Raw genomic sequence first — 25,971 nt, 5'->3', positions numbered from 1 at the left:
TATAGAAATATATGTCTACGTTATGTCGATAATATAGTATGCATTAAATTTCGGTTAACGTGTTAACGTTCTTTCGAAATTTTGAGTTACGAAAAAAGATAGAAATGTTTTGAACCCAAGTATGATATAAAAACAAAGGGTTGCTGATAAATGTTTGGTACGAACGTGCCGGAGAGAGTCGCTTATCAATTTTGCAATTTATTCGAAACAATTGATGCTCGTGGTACGAAACGATAGCTCTAATTTCCTCTCCCAACCATAAATACCTTCAAATCTATACTTTATTGCCGAGAGGAGGTACAGGAAAAAAGCTATTTAATTAAACGAACGGACGTTGAAAGTGCAGTTATATGAAAAAAAAAAAGAAATGATTAAAGTGTTCCATTATTTTTCCATCTTTCATTTCATAATTATAAAAATATCGTATGAAAAATATATTCGTTTATTGACCAAAAATGCGTTAGTGTCGATATAGATGTTATATAAATTATTAATAAATCGATATGAAATTTCATTTAGAAAGAAAAAATAAATACTTCAGGTCTTCCGTCATCGTCGTAGTTGTCGTCAACTGAGAAAAGTGTCGCAAAACGGTAAGCTCTTAATCCTTTAGCTCGAGTTTTTCGCTTTATCTACGTTTCGTTGGATTTTCTCGCGTCAAGCAATCCGAGAGTTTAATACTTTGAAGCTTGAAATACGCAACGAGTAAGTATTTCCTTCAATCTAACAAAAACAATAAATATACGTAAGGTCAACAACATTAATAAATTAATCTTCAACTAATTTGAGTGAAACAATCGGAGTGTTCTTGCATTGTTAAACGCAAGAAAGAGATATAGAACAAAACATTCATGTCTCTAGAGAGAGGGAGAGAGAAAGAGAGAAAGGAAAAGAAAACACTAGATACACCACCATCCATCCAATAGAATATAATCGCCCGTTGAGGAATTTTATCGGTCAAAAGAAGTTACGTTCAACCGAATCCTAATTGAAAATTCAGATGCAGAAAATTCTTCCTTGGCCTCGAGGAATTGTCTGACCGTTCAAGAAAATAATTTTTCTCGTAAATTCGTTAAACGAGTTTCGCTTTAAATACACGAGTGCTTGGCAGATTAATAGGAACGGGCGGAAGGAAAGAAAAAAAGAGAAAAAAAAGCGTGGAAGAGGAGAAAAGAGACTGAACAACGCGAAACGTTCGTCAATGTCGAAAGTAATAGTACTCGTGTCCGAGACCATTCTCCTTCTTCTATAACTGAAACTGATAACGACTCTCTAACGTCGTTAGAAAATGTACTTCCGACAAAGCCTACCTTTTAATATCCAACCGCTCAAGCTCAAATTCAATATGCCCATTGCTAAAATCACTAGAGTCTCTTTTAAGTCTGACAATGAATACCCTAATCGCTACTTACGTACCGTGTCGATCGTTTCAACAAACGATAGGACTCTTTTGCCTCTTATCGGAGAACAATTTTCAAGATCGTAGAACGTAATATAAAAAATGTAAATTTTCTTTGTAACGAAAAGTAAATCCTTTTAATTTCATTAAAGTCAACAATCAATTTCAAGAAACATATGCTTATAAATATCTGTTTATTTGAAAACGATGAAAGAATACACTCTCCATAAATTAAACATTTTTCATAGATTGTAAAACGTCATAATAACAATGATAAAAAAAAACGCCGAAGAGCAAGGGAACTTGTCTTCTCCGTTTATTAAACTTTAAGCGAGACCAGAGCTGTAGGTATAAAAAAAGAAAAGTATGATTCACGGTACGTAGGTGGATAAAAAGCAAGAGATAAAGAATATTGACGATAGGAAAATGAAATTTATGGAGGATAAAAAGCTTTTTGGCGTTGGGGAATTCGGGCAACAAGTTATAGAAGAGGAAGTAAATTCGGTAAGACGAATGCGGTGCATGAGTTTCGCAGTAATGAACCGCAGCTTGATTAAACCGCGATTTGATCGCGTCGTACAAAATTATGATAGACCCAATTAAACTTTCAACAAAATTCTCATTACACGATGCGGTGCAGCAGCAGCAGCAGCAGCAAAAGCTCGTCTAGTTGCCATTGCGTTTTCATGAAAAAGAGATAAAGAGAGAAAGAAAGGTTGCCCGTTTTTCTCGTTAATAATATCGACCGGTTGGCCTCGTTCGCACGAGAAAGAAGTACAACTTACAACAAATTTTCTCTAACGCTGGCAACATGTACCATTTACAAATACGAGCTATTCTTAATCCTTATAAATAAAGTAGATAGACGTATATACATTCGAGGCCATTAATTCCTTCTCCGTGCAGTTCCTAATTTCTCTTTCTTTATCTTACGTTGTTTCACTGTTATCTGTATCAACATGTTTTAGTAATGTTTTTATATTATTACATATATCATTAATAAGTTGTATTAACTAAACTAAATAATAACAATTCACTTTAATCGTTATTGTTTTGTTAAACAAGTAATTAAAACTTTTAATCGTTGAAAATAACCAAATAATTGTTTATTATTTAATAATATTTTCAAATAACGAATATTTAATATCTATATAAATGAAGAATCAGTCGTCCGTTTTAACAGATTATTTTAATAATTTATAAACGCATTTAACGACTGTAAAAACTGACATTATTAGTTTGTTGCTTACTTCTAGATAAATATCATTCGCTTGTCACATCTTCACACATACAGCTGTCAAAGAATGATAAGCGAAAAGAGATAAGGTATGACTGATGGAATGAGAAACTCGGTCAAATGGAAGAAGTACCAACGAAGCCATTAATGACCCAAGGTGTACAAAGTAGCCTTCGAGTTTTTTCTTAAGTTTCAAAGAACAAAAAGTAGTTTAACCACGAATTTCATTTCTCTTTGAAAATTAAAAAGGAAAAAAAAAAAAAGGCTTAGCTTTGAGAATAACATCGACGATGACAAGAAGGAAGATGATCTTTTAATAATAATCACTTTAATCGTTTCTTCGAAGCGAGCAAACTGTGAACTCCCTCGAGGCAATGTCGAACTTTCTAATTGATTCTAAATTATGTGATTAAAATTTCAAATTAGCGAAGCTTACATCCTCAACTGTCGTGCTTTTGCGTTATCATTTGAGAGATGTTACTTAAAAATTTTGCAATGAAGAAAAGCCGGTATTTAAGTTAATCACAAATAAGAGTACAAGCCTGTCAAATCTTTCTCTCCTAAGGGAAATATGCATAAATTAGTCAAATTTCCACCATATATACATATATATGGGATTAACATAAATAGATCGATTAAATTATGGAAATAACAACAACAAAAAATGCAAAAATTACATTAACTTCGTTTGTTCCTTTTTATAAATCTATTCGAAAAAATGAAGAAAGATATCTATCAGGGTTTAGTAAAAATTCAACTTCACTAGGATCCATGTTGCATTATCTTTCGAGAAAAAGATCTTTGAAATATTATGAGAGATAGGTATGGTAAAGTTGATGTTGTCTTCCAAGAAGGATCATGATATTCGGCTACTACTCAAAAAGTAATGCTCGTTTTTCATAAGTCTTATAGAGTCCATGCACACAAAGACACAACCGTTCGTTTTTCAGAAAGCAGATCCTCGAGTCAGGAATACTAGGAGCAGCTTTAAAGCCGAGATAGCGTTTGAACTTTCGACTAAGTCAGCCCTGGCGACAGAAAGTCTCCGATATGAACTTACCCTTCCTCCCTCTCTCTCTCTGAAAGATTCCTCTCGTAACCCTCTCAACCTTCTCAACCATTCTCTTCCATCGTCGATGGAACTACCCCTAAGCTTACTTCACGAACGATGGATGGTCCGAAGAAAAATCGAACAAATCGACGAAGTAGGAGATAAATTCCTTTTCTTTTCTAATAATCCGAAGAAAGAATGACCGTTAGGAGTGAGGAGGACTAATCTGCTAGACGAGGAAGAAAAAGACTACGACGACGACGAGGAGGAAAACGACTACAACTACGAGAACGAATACGAGGAGGACGAATAAGAGTAGAAATACAAGGACGAATACGAGGACTATAAGAACGAAGACGACTCACGGCTTTCAATCGGTCTTCTGTCCCAACAAACGGAAACGAAGAAATTGTGAATCCATCCTCTTTCTCGTTGTCGTCTTGACTACCGAGCAAAGGGAGTAAAGCCGGGTTTTAACGCATGACCGACGCACTTCTTCTCTCATCGGATTACTCGAACGTTTCGACAATAGTTTATTATTATAGTTTCATTCGAAGACGTCTCGCTCGGTCTAGCGTAAATCTTTTCTCAATATCTTCTGTTTTGGAAAATTGAAATTTTCTCTTTGGTATTGCTGAATTTTTTGAAAAAAAAATAAAAATAAGAAAGGAAGAAGAAGAAAAAAAAAAAGAAATAAAGATAAAGAAAGAATAAAAGAAGGAACAAATACATACAGTTAAAGTCCATCGTATAGGAATTTTATTAGCTAGACAAAATTTACGTGACGCACCTGCTACAACGTAAAATTCCCATAAACTCGGTACCAGTTATTGTGCGACCTGACGAACGAATATTATTTTTGATACGTCCTATAAGCGTCCTACTTCATATACGAAAAAAGGGTCTCGAGCAACGATGTAGAACGTAAATCAAACTCAATCGGCCATAGGAAGGAAAGTAGACGGTGATGGAAATCAGGCATATCGATAACTCCCTTTTTTCGAAATTCTCGACACATTGCGCCATACGATTTTCTACACTTCGAGAAATCGGCAAGATTTGCTTAAAAATGGGATTGGTATCAACGTTCAACTAGGTATTATAAGTTACTTTTTGTTTAATGTTGAAAAGTGGAAGTGAGAAAGCAATGGTAGAAGTAGAAGAAGAAGAAACTAACGGAATTCATGTAATTCGAAAGAACGATAACAAGAAATGTTGAAAACGAGATCTCGCGATAGGACTTCGACTCTTTGTTTCGAAAAGTTTGATCGAACTATTTTCGCATTTCGGCTTTTATCTAGTAAACTAGGAGTCTCAGAATCCGCAGGCGTTGGGATAGCACAAGATCGTTATTCTCGATCGATGACATTACCGTAAGTAAAATCGAAAAAGTATCTCCGTATACGACTCCTTCGAGTCGTATCGAGGATCGTTTCGAATCTCGCGAGAGAGAACGGGATTGCTATTGGAATTCGTTCTCAGGCAAAAGCTAGTTTTCGCTAGAATTTCGCGATGATGTAACTTCTAACGATCGTTCGTCTTGGGGAAATTGATTTTGAAAAATACGAAAATAGAGCTCTCCCGTCAAAATATTTTATCCTTTAAAAAGTCCATTTTCCAAAGTTCCGATTAATCGATAAAAAAAGAAAAAAAGCAAAATAAAACAAGATAAAATTGTTTTATATCAGTTGTTCAATCATCGAGTGAACATTTTCAACGAACGTGGACATTACGTTAACCGCGAGATACAATAACGCCATAATTAATGACGCACTTCGTGCATGGCTCTCTCTCTCTATATATATCTCTCTCTTTCCTTCTCTGTACCCACCATTCTCTATCTAACTAAATGTGTAATAATGATCATTCGAGGTAAGCTTAATGCGGAATTTTAACTCGAATGGACGACGAAACTTTTGCCCTTTAGAATTCTACCCCGAATACGAATGAGTTATTCCTGGAAACTTCTTTTTTCTTTCTTTCTCTCTCTCTCTCTCTTTCTTTCTCTATTTCTCTTCTATATATTTCTCTGTAGAAATTTACGAGGGTAAAACGCAGGAGTGTAAAAAAGCTGCTTCGGCTCGCGGCTAGCGTTTGGAATCCGCTAGGAGTACGCTTAGTTTCGTTCGAGGAACGATGACAAAGTTTTTATACGTCTTCTCTCTCGCCCCCAGGAAAAGAACGATTTCTCGCGAAGAACGATCATAAATTTCCATTTGCGCCATTTACCCCGAATCCACGGGATTGCCATTGGCTATCTATATAGGTTCTTATTGAACGATAAATATAGAGTGTCTCAAAAGCACCAGGATTCGACGATAGGAGTTCGAGCTTCTTCTTCTCAGATAAAATGTAGAGTTTATATCCTTTCTTATCTCACCTTTAATTCCATCGTCGACGCAATCATTTACCGTGATTCCTTTAACCGACTATAAGAGCGATATCGGTTATTTGAATAAAAAAAAACAAACCAAAAAAAAAGATACAAGAAAATAGAATATGTTAATATATATATATTATTTTTTATTGCACCGATAAATATAAAATTTCACGGATGATGATTCGTTCGATTGTATTTTCTTTTATTGAAAACGAAACTCTGTGGAATGTATTTTTCTATACTATTGATATCATCCTTATCGTTTTTTCAATTTGCTCAAAGGAAACAACACTATATAGTTGCAATAGTAATAACGCTTGTACGTGCACAATAGTGAAGAGAGAATGAAAACCGGGACATACTTTCTAAAATTACAACAACAAAAAAAGGACAGAAATCAAAAGAGAGAGAGAGAGAGAGAGAGAGGAAGAATCTACCGTGAAAGTTTTCCGATCGAGTCGACGTAAAACTCACGACATAAAAGCCCATTCATAAATGCGAACTTTCTAGATTCGCTTTGTTACGCGTTTCCACTGTACCGCGTACGTTTCATAGCGCCGATGAAACGTGGTACAACGATCCACGCTCAGGACTACCCTTACCCTCCAATTCCATTGGGGTAAAAGGACTCGGAGAAGAGTGAGATGCATACCAACAAAAAAAGGGTAGAGGAAGAGAGAGAAGTAGAAGTAGAAGAAGAGAGAAAGAGAAAGAGGGATAGGGGTTGAGAGAGACGTCGAGAACCACCAAGACGAAGAGGATACCTACCCTCCTTATCGGGCGTCGAATTGCTAATCTTCGCTAAACTCAGCGAGCGGAAATCCAGTTAAGTGGATGTCGCGACAGTTACGGTAGTCTACCAAGACACACGAGAAAAGGGATAGGGACACGGCGGTATACGAGATCGAATTTCCTTTCGGACGTAGCAAAACTTGAGGGACAGTTTGGCACACGATACTACACCACCACTATCACCACTACCATCGCCACTACCATCACTATATTGCACTATACCGCTATCCACACCCACGTCTGTTATAATCCGGCTTGCTTCGTCGTTTCCTTACGCCCTTATTACGAACTATCTCTATAGATTCTTCCTAATCTCCATTCGCTACTCTAATTTGACTTTTCGCTCGAGTTATAGTTTGCTCCGATCAAGGAAGAAGATCTCCCCCTTTCATTCCCTATCATTTTCTTCAATTTAGGATAGGACAACAACAAATGTATTTTAACTCTGACTAACCTTATATATATTGTAACTTTATTTCACTTATAAGAGGAAAAAATAAAAAAAGGGGGAAAATTAATCGAGTAAACAAAATAGAGAACCATAGTACTGATTGATTTTTCTTCGTGGTTATTCACTAAGGTAAACATTAGGAGGTAGCTCGAGTAGACTTGTATCCATTTGGAGGCAAGATTTTACTCTCGAGAAAACTTATCCTCTCTAGAACCCTCGATAGGTTTCCCCTTTTTATTGATTTTACTTTAGCGTGAATTTTCGAGAGAATGATTTACCGTATCTTACTTAACAGAAGGATATAAAAGGGAAAGAAAAAGAAGAAATATCTTTAAACGAGATTAGAAATAGAGAAAGGAAATGGAAAGGAAACAAAAAAAAAACAACAACAAAAAAATCTAATTTCCCCCGTTCCCGTTGCTTTATCCGCGGGCCATTTTCAAAAGGAAGAAGCTTTAAAGCTGCCAACTGCATTCCCTTAATAATAGTAACTTTTAGTTAGAGGACTGTTTAAGGGTTATGTACTACTACTGTTAGGGTAATGCTCTCTCACTAATTACCGAAACGGCGTACACGTGGGACTGCACAATGTCGTTCTCGCGTCGACTTTTACCACGACCAAGAGAAACAAGAACCTACTCCTACTCGCAAGAAGTTCATGCATTGTTCCAGCATTAGAAGTACTACAAACCTTGAAATTAATTCTCCTTCCTTATACGAGGTAACTCCACGAAATTGATCGTAGAATCAATGAAGGAAGATATCGATTAACGATCCTTTAACAAGATATCATCATCCTTTGTACACTATACGGGATAGAAGACAGGCACTTCGTGAAATGTTCCTGATCATTTTCCTTTGTTTGATTTAACATGTAAAAGCCGCACGAGATTTGAGATTACAAATACGCAGCTCTGTAAGTCTTCCCATGTGTCTCTCTATATCTTCATCTCCTTTCACCTTGGATAGCATCCAAAGGAACGAGAACTAACCTCGAGGCTAACCGCCAAGCTCTTCTGTAAATTTCTACAGTGAAACAATTCATTAGAATACGACTGCAGGCAACGACTCGAATTCTCTCTCTCTCTCTCTCTCTCTCTCTCCCTCTTTCTATCTCTCTTCCTTTCTCTTTCCCTCTCTACCCCTCTTTCTTTCTTTCTTTCTTTCTTTTCTCTCTATTACAAATTATTATATTATAATATATAACAAGAGAACGTATTTTTAAAATTCTTATAAAAAACACATTTCTTCCAAGATTAAACTACCCATATATATATATAAAAATAAATAATAAATATATTATTCCGCCGATCACATTAGAAGATAAAAAAAAAATTAAAAAAAAAAACAAAAAAGAAGTTTCACTTCAAAAAAAAGAAAGAAAAAAAGAAAGATAGACAGATAGAGTGGTTAAATTTTCGATCAGTGACGCAATACGAGCCTTGATATTTACACTAAATTCGTGCTATCAACGATTCTCAGTCGCTATTTAAACTTCGGCATCCGTATATGAGCTTTCCTCGTAACTCCGGTACTCGGGTTTATCCTGGATCGTCCGATTAATCCCAGCAAGTATTCTTTTTTTTTTTTGTCAATGAAAATCGAGATCGAGATCGATAGCGCGAGTTACGATCGCGTAGTAGAATCCACCTGCGAACTAGAAAAGAGTAGAATGAGAGGAGGAACGAAAAAGGGGTAAAGGGGAAAAGGAGGAAAGGGGGAAGGGGAGTTCAGGGGGAGACAGTAGGAAGCGATAAACGCGAAAACGGCGATAACTGATAACTTCGATGAAAATATCGGAAGCCCGTTGGACTGTGTATTAATTCGGAATGCCGAGTGTCCGAATGTCTTTGTCGTTATTTGATGTGTACGTGTGTTTGTTTCAAATGTGTATTTCTGTTTGTATATATACATATATATGTCCTATGTCCGTGTGTTTGAGGGAGAAAAAGAGAGAGTTAAAAGCCAACGCTTCGTATACAGATTCAATCCGGAAGCCCCTCGAGCTTGCAAAACAGGCAAGTGCAACTCGGCGAACTTACGCTAGATATAGGCATGTGCTCGCAAGCGAATGAGCGTCGGTGCATTGGTGCATAGAGAGGGTGAGAGAGAGAGAGAGAGAGAGAGAGAGATAAACGACACACGCAACTCTGCAGCATGAGTCGATGGAAATTCGTATGAAAACCAACAAGAGGGAAGAAGGGTGATGGTGATGGTGTTAATAGTAGTGGTAGTAGTGATACGGAAGGGTGTACGCTGACGCAAGAACACCTGCTGTTTGCGTACACCTACCAAGTAATTCGATCTATCTTTGGACCAAAACTCGCTCCGAGTTTTTATGTATATATGTATATATATACCTATATATACAAGAAAATATTTAAAAAAAAAAAAATAAAAGAACGATGGGAGAAAAAACGTGCGCAAAGCGATCGGCGAAAAATGTTTTCGGTCGAATCAGCGATCGCGTTTCCCTACCCCCCCCCTTCTCCCCCCCTCCCCATATATGTCCTTTCTGTCTATCTGTTTTTCACTTCCGCTTTTGCGTTTTAAGCGAGACTACTCTGTTGTACTCAGCGAGGAGACTCGATCGCTCGGAAATTGGACGGCTCGATTTCCTTTCGAAAGCTACCGAATTTATCGTTCTTCGTTTTAATCGAAAAACTATCACCGATTGACGTACCACTCGGCCTATTCTAAACACCGTTGCACCTCCCTCAGGAAAAATCTTGTTTTTTTTTCTTTTTTTTCCCCTTTGGTTTGGTTTTTCGTATTACTTTATATTCTTGTTATTTTCTTCTTTTCTTCTTTTTTTTTTTTTCTTTTTTTTTTTGTTCGCTTGGTAACGCAGAAAGAACGTCAGGTTGGCTCGTAAAACCCAGTCATACGATTTTCAAGACGAGTCTCATATATCAATGCCGCCGATTCTGAAGGCAAAGCTCTTTGGGGACCTTCGTAATTGGGATTCTCATGGGACGGGAGATTTCGTATTTTCTCTACCGTTTTTCCCGTCATTGTATTCGGCTTTTTCATTCATGGCAGATGATTTTTTCATATACGTAGGAAAAGAAAAAAAAGAACAACCCCGGTGAAATAATTTGACCGATCAACCAACCTTCAACAATTCTTCCTCGAATAAGCCATTGAAATTCTTGTTATTTACGTTGCCAGAAATTTGTATTATATTTAATTATTTTCTTTTTTCAATGCTTAAATACTTGACCGTAGTACGGTCGGCGGCAATGAATTATAATTAATCTAAAAGTCGCTTAATTAACGCCCGAATTTGAGGACGTTAATTACATCGGGTGACAATAAAAAAAAAGAAAAAAAGAAAAAAAAGTAGTATACGGATGTACGCGATTGGTTCAATACTCGCCATAAACCGAGCACATCGAGAGACTATTGTCGAGAACTCACGAAAACGTTTTATTCGTCAGTCCTTTATCTCTATTTCTCTTTTTCTCAACGACCATCTAAAGAAGAAGTAGAAGTAGAAATAGAAGTAGAACTAGAAGAGAAGAAAAAGTAAAAGAAATGGGGAAGGAAAGGGAAAAAAAGAAGAAGAAGGATAGCCGAGTAGCAAGCTCATTCCATTTGTCAAGAGTAATTTGTCCTTTTCCATTTTGCGCATCTCACGCTACTGCCGTATTAAAGTAAGATAAGGTTCGCATAAAACGCGGTGACGAGGCCAATTAATCGTTCTCCTCTTTCACCACGATTTCCTCCTTTGTTTGACCATCGTCATTCTCGTCGATCTCGCATATTTTTCTATTCTCATCAATTCATCACATTATTTCTCTATTCTTTATCGTTTTTACTTACGCGTTCAAATATTATATATATATATATATACATGTATGTATCCGTTAAAATGTATAATTCAATTTATTAATGAAAATACTAATTGTAAGTCTTGCAATAAATAACTAAGCGTATCAGGTGGAAAACATATAAAAATAATTTTATTATACGCTTAAAAAAACTACACCACCTTGGCTATCGGAAATAAATGAGAAAGTTTTTATTTATTCGCCCCAATCCCCATACAGATCAAGTAAAGACCTTCAAGTTTAATGTGAAGTTGGTTTCTACAACAATACTCGTAATTATCCGTTTTTACTCCTTTTTGTATTTTGAAAACCAATATTGTATTTGTCGTGCTATTGTTTCAGATTTAATATACGGATAAAATTTCAATTTCATACTTTAACAACTCTTCTTTTCTCTTGTAAATTTTTATATTACCTAGTTATAAAATATTTTATTCTGGCTTCTTTTATACTTTATCAATATAGTTATTTCATGATTTAGCTAGTTATTTCGTGTATTAACAGATTTTGTAATTTTAAAATAGTAAATCTATATTCTATTTCTGTTACAAAAGAGAAAAAAAAAAGAACATATATAATACTATAATAGAAATGCGACATAAAATATATGAATAGTATATACATGATTAAAGATTACCATAACGACTAGGAATAATATAAGAAGATTAACATAAGAAGATTAACAATGCAATATACATAACGAGAATGAAAGAAAGTAGGTTTCCTTGCATATATGTACTTATATATTATATATATATGCATATATATATATATATATATATACTTACAATTAGTATAGATAGATATAGATATACTCACACACATCCATCTGTAACGCGAACGTTAATTTTCATATTCCACTCGCTTTTTAGAAAAAGCTCACTCACGTGTATCCATTAGTGCTTGATAAAATTAAGTCTATACGAGAGTACGCTCGTATTTCTCTCCCAATATTAAATTCTTGTCGTTGAATTTTCCAACTTACGAAGTACAGTTACTCGGATCTCGATATTCTCGTTAGATGTTGCATCGATATTCCGTATGTGTCCTTTTGAAAGTAATCCTTTAAAAAAGTGACTACTTTTATTTGTCGCACGTACTAACATATTTTTTTTATACCCCAAGTACTGTTGTTTCAACCAATAATATCAAAGTAAAAGAGAAAAGTAAAAAAGAGAATGAGAAAAGTCGACCAAGCATGGGTACAGAAACAGGGTATTCATAAAGTCCAACTACAACGCAGTGTGTAACCGCTAGAGTCGGCTTAAGGGCTGGTACCTTAACTAACGTAACAAACAAAAGAAGGAACATTTAACAGGCAAGAATGCGCGCTCTTCCGACCTACCCACTTTCTATGCTTTTCTTCTCTTTTGCCAGGATCCGTCAAGCGCGAAAATCTCTGCTCGTAGGATTCTCTCTGAACCGGCTATTCTTTCATGCTCAAGTTAACTCCTCGCGTACCCTTTAAGTATAGAGAAGTATCTACAATATATATATATACGTACTTTACATGTAGGCGTATATATACTTCTATACCGAAACGAATTACAGCAAGGATTCTTTCAATGGGTTTTATCTCACATAGAAATTACGAGCTTGTCCTACATACAAAGATTTCTAACTGTCCATTCTCTTTCATTTCGTATAGACATTAAATTATCAACATCTAACTCGTTGAATACTTTAGTGATTGTAATCATCATCGAAAGAGAAAGAGAAAGAGAAAGAGAATATAAAATTCAATGTTGGGTCCATTTGTCGATAAATAAAATTGTCGAGAATTTACTAAAGATCCGTGTATCAATGAGAAATAGATTGGACTAAAATATCGTGAATTACATCATTATTATACCAAATGTTTTATATACGCGTATATGTATTATATTATATATACTCGTGTAATTTAAATCGTTGAGCATTAATTGGAAGTTAAATTTAACGGATTCTAGCTGATAGTTTATGGAATGACGCGACCTATAAAATATTCATCATGGCCTCGAACCCCTCCCTCATACATATTTGATCAAGTATAATGATTTTTTAATCATCGTTAATGTGGGACTACGTGTTATCTGTCCCAAGTGAAAAATTTCACACACTAAGCATCTAACGCGATGTTTTTGTAATTTAAATAATAAGTACAAAATATGATATCCACTGTCGAGATGGCACGCTATTTTCCGAGGTGAAAAATCTGTAATTACCGTTTCTAATATCGGTAGACAGAAAAATATCGCGTTGCTATCGACCTAAGCGGAACGATTAAAGTTAATATCACAGACACGCATCGGTGCATATTGCGAGAAAACACGCGAACGCCCTTCATTTATTCTTTTTTTCTTTAACTCTTCTTTTTGTTTCACCCTATTATCACTTTTATTTCCGTCTGGTCGATATTATATCAAGGAGGAGGGGTCCATGCTAGTCGATTTATCTTCATCACATTTTCGTTTGTTCTAAAAATTCATTCGATTAACCAATACGAGAAAAGCAAAAATGAAGCAACATATTAATTTCAAAAAACACAGAAGTTCAAATATCTGCTATCGACAAAAAAAAATAGATATGTGTCTATACGTAAATGTGTATGTACGAACACATTTTTAAATTTACATAGAGAGAAAGAAAGAAAGAGAGAGAGAAAGAGAGGAAATTTAAAATACGAAATTGTCCGGTAATTTATAACAATCGATGTGAAATCGTTTTTTACTACCTGGAGAAACGAGAACGCATCGTCGAGTTTCGTGATAAAGTAATAACATACGTGTGCACATACGTTGTGCACACTGTTTTTCCGTTTAAAGAACAAGAAAAAAAATAGAAAAAAAATATGAATGATGAAGGAAGAGTGAGAGAATGGGAGAGGAGGGTAGATAGAAAAAAAAAAAAAAAAGAAAAAAATATAGTAAAAGGTAGTAACATCCGAGCAAGCTCGTCAAACGAAATCGTTCTCTTTATCTTTTGCTTGCAGAGCCCTACGCCGCCGCAATACGTATTCTGGTATCACAATAACCGGATGATAAACTACGACACTTCGCGGGGCAGCGTCACCGTACAAACCGATCCAGGACCAACCCAGAGTCGACTGACGATACGCCAGGCCGTGGAATCGGACTCCGGCAATTACACGTGTAACGCGTCCAATACCAAGCCTGCATCCATCTTTGTCTTCGTTACCGAGGGTGAGTATATTTATGTACGTACATACATATGTATTACCACAGTCTAACTAAAATAACATAAATGTATTGTTTGGAACAACGTATGAGTATTTTTCTTGAAAAAAAAAAAAAGAAGAAAGTAATTCTCAAAATCATTTTTTGATAGCGAATGTTCCTACATAATTCACGAACGATACAGACAAAATATTTAAGAAAAATAAATAGGGTCACAATAAATGGGCATTTTCGTGAATTCGTAAGAATGAAGAAAAAGAAAAAAAAAATAACAACAACAATAGTCGGAATCTAAAACGCGTACATTTTACCTTTTACGATAATTAAGAGTGAACGCGATAATGTTAACTCCCTCGAGGTATCCTCCTCCTTCCTATCTCTCGGAATCGTTGATTTATTTTTCCACTATTCTTAGGGGGACGGATAATTAATGAAAAGTTCGAAATACGTTGAAGTGTTCCTCGTTTAGATAACGGAGAAAGTGGAACTCTTGAGGTGCTATTTATGATTGGAAAGGAATGGATTTTTTATTCGAACAAAGTAAATAAAAGAAAAATAAACCAGAGAGAGAGAGAGGAAACGAGATACGAGAATAATCGGTTTCAATGAAAATTACGAATAAAAAAAAATGGATACGTGTATTTTGCTTGAAAAATTTGAGAAAAAATATTTATATGAATACGTAAACGAACATCTTTGAAATCATTTTCTTACACGGTAGTAAGTATTTACGAAGGGATGAGTTCAAACAGATTACGATGAACAAAGAGGTATCAGAAAGGTATTAAAAGTAAAACCCTTCAACTTCCGAGCATGCTTGAGTACTTATATTCGTATGTATGAACTACGTATGTATGTATTGTATGTATGTATGTATACCTGTCTGTCTGTGCGTGTGCGTGTGCGTGTATATATACCTATACGTATAGATATACGTACATTTCTGATCCGCTTAAACGAAACTGTTTAACGCGTTACTCGAGAAACGACGTAGAAAAGGTCGAAATATATTCATCGGGGTAACTAAAGTTACGCGCGCAAATTCCCGTTCTTCCTGTCTTCTCTCTACCCCATCAGTCCACCCCCTCCAATCCCCTATCCCCCTTTGCCACCCCTTAATACGAGCTTTATATTAAAAAACACCGTCTGTTATTATAACGTATATTCTTTTCTCGCTAGCCCTTAGCTACTTTTTTCCACCAAACGAGAATACACTTCACCGAGCGAGCGAGCAAAAACTATATTTCTTTTTTGCCGTTTCTCCCATCGTAGTTCATTAAACGAAACGACAAAATGTAGTTACTTGTAAGTACTTTTAGTTACATTGACAAATACATTTTTCAAAAGTTGTTTTTTTAAGTCGAAATATTATAATATAAATCACGACGTTGTTTAACTATTCAACGCGCGAAGAAACACAAAGAAGCTCGAAACGCGTGCAAATGTATACTTACGTATATATGTGTGCTACAAGAAAAAAAAAAAAAGAACAAAGTGACGTATTACTCGTTAAATTTTTTATCAACGCATAAAGCACACCACTCTCTTCGAGGCAAAGGGATATTTTTAGAAATAATACGTACTTTAATAGGCGCTCCGATAAGTTTGTGTGTGTGTGTGTGTATGTTGGTGTGTTCTACGAATTAGTATATAATGTGTAGTGTGTATGATGTTACATGGTTGTGTGTATGTGTATGCGCGTATTCACGCACGTAACTCGTCTCAGCGTTAGGAGATCGAACGTGTTGGGATCCACGCCCCAGTAGAAGCACTCGAGCGAGCTTGCAGAGAGAAAGAGAGAAAGATAGAAGAGCTTCTTTGGTTCTTCGACGATCGATCACTTCGATGACCTCCCTTAGCGTACCTCTCTATTTCTCATACACGCATACACTCTCACCCTTTTTATCCCTTATGCCTACATACACATATATACAATATATGTCCATGTTTTTCTACCTATAATAGATTACATATGTATGTATATATACACACCCACCACACACACATATATGTATATATTATATATATATATATTTAACCCCTTCCTAATGAAACTCGAAACTAACGACGAAGCTTTGACGAACAAAAAACTCCATTCTCTTTTTCCATCTTTTTCGTTCATTCTCTCTCTCTCTCTCTCTCTCTCTCTCTCTCTCTCTTTATTTTTCTCTTTGTCGAAATTCTTGAGGTTAACAAAAAAAAAAGATCATAGTCCGTTCGTTGAGAGAGCAGAACGCCTCATCGTGAAACCCTCATAATCGACCGAAGAAAAGAGGAAGGAGGAGTTGCCTTGTTGGAAAAGCTTAATTAGATTACGAAAAAAGCAAAGGGGTCGAGGGTAAAAGGATCATCGTGATCCTTCGAACGACGTAATCTCAAGAATCGTGAGGGATAACGAGGGTTGCCCCGACTTTTGTCTTTAGTCTTCTAAACATTCGTTTGATTTCTTCCATTTCTTTATTTCATTTTCTTAAATGTACACTTGTCATTTTATTCGAAGATTCAAATTAGCTTACGATAACGAATATTATTTTGTTTGTCTATAGAAATATATTTTCTTTAGCAATTTTCCTTCCTTTTTTGTTAGTTCATTTTCGAAAAATCGATTCACAACCTAAGACATAATCTATTTCTTTTTTTTTTTTATTTCCTTCTTCTTCCTCTATTCTTCTTTCTTTCTACTTTTTCTTCCTCATCTTCCTAGAGGGCATTACCTGAAGAAGAAAGGTCAGGTTTGAGCTTCCATTCGCGAGATAAGGCATTTCCTCTATCTCCTGTGCACGGGACCAAACTTAAGTTCCAGATGATGCAAAAGGTGAACGAGCAAGCTCCAACACGCCATTCGAAGCTCGCACCGAGTGTCCATGAAAAAGTAATGAGAGAACGTTGGGAAAGGTTGCCTAGTAGTTTTCCTCGTGTTTCTCTACTCTAGAAAAAGAGAAGAGAACGAAAGAGGAGAAAAAAGATGGGAAAAAGAGAAAAAACAGAGAAAGAGAGATATTTAGCCGACCTAATATCGATTCGTACCATTTCCCGATGGAACGTTTATGAGAAAACGAATCCTCCCCTTCTTCTATCTTTACATACTACATATATATACATACATACATACATACATGCATGCATACATACATACGTAACAAAATTAATCTCGATTATTTAATCATTTTTTCATTAACACTTTAAATTCATTTTAATGGTGCTTCGTGTATCTGTTTCTATTTAATTAAACGAGATGAAAGAATAAAATTTACATAGTACAGTGTGTGTGTGTGTGTGTGTGTGTGTAATCACAATCATTTAATCGATTTCAATAATTTTCGATAGATAATTAAATCAAATGGAATAAGCATTTATTTTACCAAAATAATTTTTCGTTCGAATACTTTGAATATATATCGTATATGTATATATGATAAAATGAAAAATTGATTAAGTCATGAAATAACTATACCACCCAAGTTAAAATCTAAAATAAGACATAATTACATATTTCACACAACCACGTAACATATAAATTCAAAGTCGATAGAACACAAAGCATTTGTTTCAAAATACAAGAATAAAGAAATAGGAACGGATAACAATGAATATAGTTGTACAAATAAAAGCTAGCTTTAAAGACAGATAAAAATTTCAATCTCATACTTTAACTACTGAATTATTATTGCATTTTTTGAGGTTCAAAAATATAACCATTTCCTTCTAAACATTTTTTATTTCGACTAACATGGCACCCGTTGCTCATATAATTGATGCGTACCTTTTTTTTAATATTGACTATAATATTTCTAATACATCGAATTAGTGTATCCCGAATGTAAACTTTTACTTTACATATCTCTTCTTCAAACCAATCCCACAAAAAATAGACTAATAATGTGAGATCACAGGAAACCTTGGTGGTCAATTAATATGACCATCGTGCTATGACGCAACACTAACGCAATAATTAGAACAATTTGTGCGAGGAATTTCGTTGTGACGTTATAACTTAAAAACAAAGAAAACATCGGATAACGACATTTGAGTTTGTTTTTTTTTTTGTAAATTATTTTTACGTGCAGTATACACACCCCTACTAGAATTTGAAACTTTCCTGCGGATTCATTCTGTGTATATTATAAATATACATATACGCATACACGTAGGTTTCATCCAAGTAGATCTACGTTAGATGTACACATTCTGATGAAATTTTGAAGACACTGAGTCCATTATAGCGTCTCCTCACGGACCACGAATTTTGCGCGTGTATTAACGTCCTGTAGCAACGTTACCATACATATACAGAGGATCGTAATTCACGCTCTCCCGGGAACATATGGGCGAACGGCTCGCCGTAAATTACGGTAAAAATGTGCATGTGCTCGCGCTTCACGAAGGACACGTATATCCGATGAATGTTGCAAATCTGAAGGCCCCGGAGCTTTGCGTCATGAATCCTGATAGTACACGTAGGAAAACGTGACGGCTAAGAAATCACAACCTTCTTTTTTTTTTGCATTTCTCTTTTCTTTATCCTTTTTTTTTTTTCCCCCTATTTTTTCACATTTTTTTTCTTTCCTCTTTCTATCCAACCATTCTTCGCAAAATACCATTCTTGTTTTCAACAAATATTCTACAATCTGATCCCAGTATAAAAATGTTTTAATAAGTAATAAATATCGAGAGTAATAGAATATTATAATTAAACGCGCACGATTTTAGATCAGATCGATACAATTAGTAGCATAACTTTAGAAAGGAAATTAATTTACAATAAATAATTATGCAATAATTATGTATATATTTAGGTAAATCGTCAATAAATGCAATACTAATAATAATATGTTCGTATTCATTTCGTTAATTAAAATTTTTAATAATCTCTATTAAAGGATATTAACAAAAAGATTGGATATTATTATAGGTTAAAACGAATATACATAAAAAAAAAAAAGTGAATTAAATAATAATTTACGTCATATTTTGATATATTATCGCGACATACTTTATAATAATATCAAAGAAAAATACTTTTATATCAAATAAATCATTTAATGTAATATTACTTTTTATTATGGTCGAGATACGTACAGATATTATTACATAGAAATAATTAATACTTTAAAAGATCGTTTTGTATCAAAGACGAAAAATTATGTGATTTATTTTTATCGATTAAGCATGAATTACTTTCTATATTAATTTTCTTTCATGTTCCCTTATAGAAATCCTTCGATATCGTTTCATTGAATTGACTTTTTCCCTTTTATCGAAAAAACTTTGAACTCGACGATCGATGTTAAAGAAAAACGTAGGAAGCCGAAATGTTCGTGGAAAAATTGTCGAACGCCAATTACCACTATAGTTCTCTTTCTTATGTTAGATTAAAGCGAGAAGCTTAAGCTCTTTGAAGACTAAAACACGGAAGCCTTACGCATTATACCGGCCCAGTTGTCAGACTACGAACATCCCTTTGTGCTTTGGTACACGTCTTCTATAATGCTGTAGCGGTGACGTAATTGACAAAGTTTACGTCAACTCTTGTTCATAAATCCAGAACTCATTTAGTTTCGAAGATCTTCACTATTTGATCAGGAAGTTGAATTAAACCACTTTATTGTCAGACACTAGCTTCGACATTTACCGCCTTTGAATTCCAGAATATCAATTAAAAGGATTATCAAGATATCGATCGTAAAAATAAAACGATATAACGGGAAAGTCATTTTATAAAAAGGGTCAACTGAGCTATGTTCTATTAATATTAACGATGTTCATATGTATTTATGTAGAATGAATCACAGGAGTATTCGTATAAGTGCTTCTATCATTATAAATTTAAAATAATTAATATTTGCTTGTAATGTAAAGATTCAAAATTCTTATAGGCAGGAAGAACCTATTTTAGAATTATTCAACTTTTAAATTGATATCAATTTTATTGCAAAATAACATTTTATTTTTAGAGAAATATCATTTTACTTAAATGATCAAAAATTGGTTTCATAAGAGTATTTGCATCTATGTACGTAAGATAAGATAAAAATATAATCTTATCGGTTATATTAAATTTGACTTGTTTTATAACAAAAATGATCTCTTTTGAAATAAAATGATAATTAATTTAAAAATTTAATTATCCTAAAATATGTTTCTGTGAATAAAAATTTATAAAATTATATTACAAGAAAATATTGATTACTTTTTAAATTGATAGTAAGGGTACGAATACTTCTATAACTCGCTGTATATGTATATATAACATTGTTATGTATACAGTATGTATCAACACATATATATAGAGTATATATACAAAGATATAATTTGGTCGAAGATCGTTAAATCGAAGGTTTCTTAGGTTACCGCAAATCACGGTACCCTTACTTTCCTTATAGCCTTACCCTAGCCGAATTTAACTTTCCGATTAATTAACGTAGGGTCTCCCAGGCGAGATATAAGCCAAGAACGAAGTTAAACCGAGGTAGCCGCTCAGAGTAAAATATTTTGTGTGGGACGCCTGCAACACCGGTTGCCTAGAAAAAAAAGGGGGTACTTGAGGTAACTAAGCGGAAAGTTAACGTAATTTTTGCGAAAGTCCGGACAAAGCGAACTAACAATAAGTCCGTTTGCGGGAGACTCGCAAGCGTAACGAGGAGAACTCGAGGGACAAAATATCGAATCCGCTTAACGATTACAACCTTTCGCAATTTTCCTATCGCATGAATTTCCTTCAACTAGATTCATTGTCTCTCATCCTTTTCCTCCTTCTATCCTCCTCTTTCTCTTCCTTTGAATTATACATCGATCACGAACGATCGAAGAATAATGAAATAATGAATTACATTTCATTCATCTAACCAATTCGCCCTTGTTCTCCTACGGAAAAAAAAATAAAGAAAATCCGTTTTTAAAATTACATTAGATTCGATTATTCGCGACGTATCCATGCCAGCATGAATTTTAAACTTGTTCTCGTCCAATCTTTTATATTTTTCCCCATGTTACACAATCCTACTTATAATCTATCCTACACAATCACAATAAATATTTCACATCTAAAATAAAAAACCTTAATATTTTTAAATCATCAGAAAATATTAAATCTCTAAAATAGTAAATGTTTAATTAAAAAGGAACAAATATATCAAGAACTATTATTTTAAGGTCGTAATACCGAAAATTAAAAGGTTACACATTGACATTTCTTGAAATGGAACTTGATCCTTAGTTAAAATTATACAAAAGTTATAAAGCGAGTTGAGGAAAGTTTTAAGCTCTCTGAATTTTTCCCTACTAATGTGAATAAAAAAAGAATATTTGTACTACTCGACGATAGTTTATTCTAATTCGGGTAAACTCAGCTTCCTCCCGTTTAAAAAAAAAAAAAAGAAAAGAAAAAAAACAAGAAGAAAGAGAGAAAAAGAAAAAAAGAAAAAAGGAAGAAAGAAACGATTCCATAGAACATAGTGCACGTTCAATCGTCGAATTTATGGAACTCGTGTTGAACAAATCCAAATAAGAAAAGAAAACAAAGGTTTAAAGTAGATTAGCGGAAGCAATAGGTGAATGAAGGGGTAGGAAAGGGGATGGGAGCGTGAATCGGAAGATATGGTCGACGACTTTGATCAACGACTGTACCGATCGGTCCGAGCCCTCGATCACGTCGGACCTTCGTCTCGCAAACTTTAATTTAATTACTCCACTCTTATTCGATCCCTTCTATTTCTTGTTCCAGGTGACAAAATGGCGGCGATTCAGCGGCGCAAAACGTCGGCCGCAAGGAGGATCCTGAACGAAATGCTGCTGACGACTATACTCGTAACCAGTCTCCTTCTGGCACGATAAACGATTTCACTTCGAAATGTCTATAATTATTTAAATCCGTACGACTACTTCCATTCGCGATAGGTAGGTTACACCAGTCCGCGTTTTTAACGAATATTCATCTTCTTTCTTATTCCATTCTTATTCCATTCTTATTTCTTTTACTTTAACAAGTTTTCTTCTTTATACTTCTTCAATTTATTTCATTCTTTGGATTTTTCTTTTTTTAACTTTTTTTCTTTTATTATCATTCTTTGGATTTTTCTTTTTTTAACTTTTTTTCTTTTATTATCATTCTTTCATTTTCTCATCTACTCTTTCTATCTCTCTCTCTCTCTCTCTCTCTCTCTCTCTCTCTCTCTCTTTCTATCTCTCACCCTCTATCTATCTCTTTTCTTTTACCCTTTGATTTTTTTTTTCTATTATTTGATTATATTTTTCTTCTCTTTCACATTTTATTCAACCTCGTTGAGATCGCCGTCGGTCGGGTCTAATCGGATATATGGGAGATTTTCGTGGAAGATTATTCGATTGCCTGCCAAGAATCATTACGTGCGAGACCGGCACGCGATTCGAATTATGTAAATAAAAATACGCGTTGGTAATCGTAATTGTTGCTCCACGACAACCCACCACCACCACCACCACCACCACCATCATCCCCAATAGAGCAAGCTCCGAAGACACGTCGAGAGAATCGAAACGTCGTCGTCCGAATGATATTCAAACGCGACGTTAAAAATCGCATCGTTTAATGGGAAATACTTCCGTTAACCCTTTAACTATCAAAAGACTTTTATCATGAAAAATAACTCGCAAGAGTGATACGCCAACTCAATGATTTCGATATTAACGAAACCTATGTAAGGAAAGAGTTAAAGGAAAAAACATCGTGAAAATTTGTTTGTTTATTTATCGTTATAGATTATATCAAATCGATTATATTAAAAAATCGTGAGAAAATATTGTTGTTTTCAACGATCGTCAAAATGTATTCCAATCAAAATCAAAAATACTGCCCTTCTTGACAGGTAAATCGTCAAAATTATCATCTTTTCGTAAAAATGTTCTAACCGATGGTCTGCCGACGATAAGTCAACTTCCGAAGCAATATTACCCGCTGTCGAGCATTAGCGTAAGTTATCGGTTCTCTTTATCATCGCTAGATGGCAATGCCGTTCATATCCTGTCCATATATAAAAATGGCGAAGACGGGGAAAATTCAAACACATTTTAGCAAGATAAAAGGAAAAAATAATTATTTAAAAATAAAAGAAAAAAGAAAACAAAATATTTTAAGTAAAATGTTAAATAAGTAAGAAAGAAAGAAAGAAAGAAGGAAGGAAGGAAAAAAGGAAGAGATTGGTATCAAAATTATTCGATAAACGGCAATCAAAAGAGTAATCGTTGTAAATTTTAAAAAAATTGAATAGCTTCTATACGAAGATTTTTGCGCGTTTCATAAAAATCGAAATATACGAGTTGGCGAAATAAATGTTAAAGCTACGCGTTGATGTTTAATGTATCTCAGAGACTATCTCTCACACATAAATCTTAAAAAAATGTAAATGATCGTTATTATTTCTCGTCGATATCTAGAGTAATGTGTATAAGAGTTTTCTAGTTTATAAAATATTTTACGCGTTTAAAGTCTGTTTCGGGTCCATACGATTAATAATATATTTAAACGATCGTTGTTATATCTTATCAAAATCGAGAACTGTCGAATAAGAACGTGCTCGAATTTTGTAAAATAATAATGTGCTTGTGGAAACGGTGTTCTCAGCGGCACGCAAATTCTAGTGGTAGTTACAGGGTTAATAAAAAGATAAAATACAAATTTAAAACTACAATTACTTTAAAAAAGAAAAAAAGATGAAGAAGGAAGGAAGGAAGGAAGGAAGGTAGGAAGAAAGAAAGAAAGAAAGAAAGAAAGAAAAGAAAAGAAAAGAAAAGAAAAGAAAAGAAAGAATTAAAATACGAGATTATTAAGATTGCCTCGGATATATATTTAATCGGAAAATGTAAAAAGAATTGAAGTTTAACTCGTAGAAGGGGAATAACGTATGAAAGTATTTTCTTGTACGTAGAGAGGCTTTCTCTGTCTCTCTTTCTCTCTCTCTCTCTCTCTCTCTCTCTCTCACACTCAACTCCGCTTTCCACGCTTTTTAAAAAGCATCTAAAAGCATATCGGTCTTCATTCGTTACGCACGGAAAAGTTTTGATGGCAACGATCGATCTACGAGAGAAACGAGAATTCTTAATATTCGAGGAGTAACGAGGAATAACGAAGGTACATACGCGATATTAACTGCTATCGTCGATACGTCATTTTCTATTTTGTCGTAAACGAAAAACTTCAACTCCTTTACATCGTCCCTCATTTTCTTCTCTCTTTCATGTAAAAAAAAGGAAAAGAAAGGAAGAGAAAAAAAAACAACAGGTAGGCGGCCGAGGGTTAAAAAAAAAAAAAAAACAATGCAGTACAGTGACTTTAACGAGACGAGATTCGAGCAGTGATTATGTCATATTATAAAAATGATTATTTTTCTTCTGTCTCATCGTATCAAATTCATGAAACGACATATACGCCCGCCCGATAGAGATCGAAAACGCTTCCTTTCTTTTTTGCTTGTTCCTTCATTAATCAAAAATAAATAACCTGTCCGAAGAATATTAATATAATTCAAAGATTAATTTTACAAAAATAATGAATTATTTCCGATACCGATTAAAGAAATGAGCGAACGCGAGGGCGCGAATGCGTCGACCGTTCTCCAAGCGTATTACACGCATACAGATATGTATAATAATTATGTACACCTTCGTAATAATAATAATAATAATAATAATAATAATAATAATAATAATAATAATATACTATTAATAATAGAATTAATTATATATAATAATAACAATAGTTATAATAGTAATTTAACGATAAGAATATGATGAAAAAGAAGAAGATGAGATGAAGAAAGAGGGAAATAACGTTATAATCAAGATAAAGAATCGATTATATTATTATTATCATCATAGAAAGGAAGAAACTTGTAAATAGACATAAGAAACTTCGGCATTCTATTCAGCCAAATATTTCAAAATCGAATACCATCTAGCGAAGTTGCTGGAATAGCGGAGCAATATAAGAGCATAATGAGAACGATACAAGGTTCCACGAATATTTAGCGAGATCTGGAATGTTTCGATCGATAGAAATCGTGCCGAGGAATCTATAATTATAATAATAAATAAAAACAATAACACGGACAGGCTAATCTCTACTCGGTGTATAATAATTCAATTGATCGTTCGAATCACAAAACAATCAATAATAAAATATTCGAGATTAAACTGAAAAGTTTCGATGCATATATACTTCGTCGAGCATTCGCGATTAGATTACCAGTTTTGTTACTTCTCACGTATTTTTCATTTTTTTGTGGATTCTTTTCTCTCTCTCCCCCTCTCTCTCTCTCTCTCCCCCTTTCTCTTTGTAAACGACCACCGTTTGTATACGAAATGAGAACAAAAAAACATAGGTCGAAAGGCAGTAGAGGGGGTCAAAGGGGGCGGAAAAAAACGGTCGCTTTGGCAGTGCCATTAACGTGAAACGCGAATGAAATCGTAGCAATTACGCGCGACATTTCATCGTATCGATTCGATTCGCGTTATTACATTACATAGAACGATTGCTTTTGAACGTAAAACGAGTGACCGATTCACGGCTATCGCTACTTTTACTCTTCAATTATCGCCGAACGAAGCGAGGCGTTACATCGAAAACGATCCTTCGTTCCATCGCGTACGTTTGCGAATCAAAGGAAATATCAAAAAAAA

General features: G+C 34.6%; 1 protein-coding gene across 1 annotated transcript in view; it reads left to right on the top strand.

The window, feature by feature from the left end:
* Positions 1-22,312, top strand: part of LOC106787425 (basigin) — a gene marked incomplete at its 5' end in the record, with an annotated part of 53,854 nt that extends 31,542 nt beyond the window's left edge. The window contains 2 exons of the mRNA XM_014749767.1: positions 14,115-14,325; positions 22,043-22,312. Of these exons, the coding sequence (XP_014605253.1) occupies positions 14,115-14,325; positions 22,043-22,152 (321 nt within the window). The remainder of the gene's footprint in view (positions 1-14,114; positions 14,326-22,042) is intronic.
* Positions 22,313-25,971: the final 3,659 nt, after the last annotated feature.

Source organism: Polistes canadensis, unplaced genomic scaffold (genome assembly GCF_001313835.1).
Source record: "Polistes canadensis isolate GaletaPanama2010 unplaced genomic scaffold, ASM131383v1 scaffold_101, whole genome shotgun sequence".
Classification (NCBI taxonomy): domain Eukaryota; kingdom Metazoa; phylum Arthropoda; class Insecta; order Hymenoptera; family Vespidae; genus Polistes; species Polistes canadensis.
Note: the sequence above shows the minus strand (reverse complement) of the source record. Positions and strands in the feature narration are given on the sequence as shown.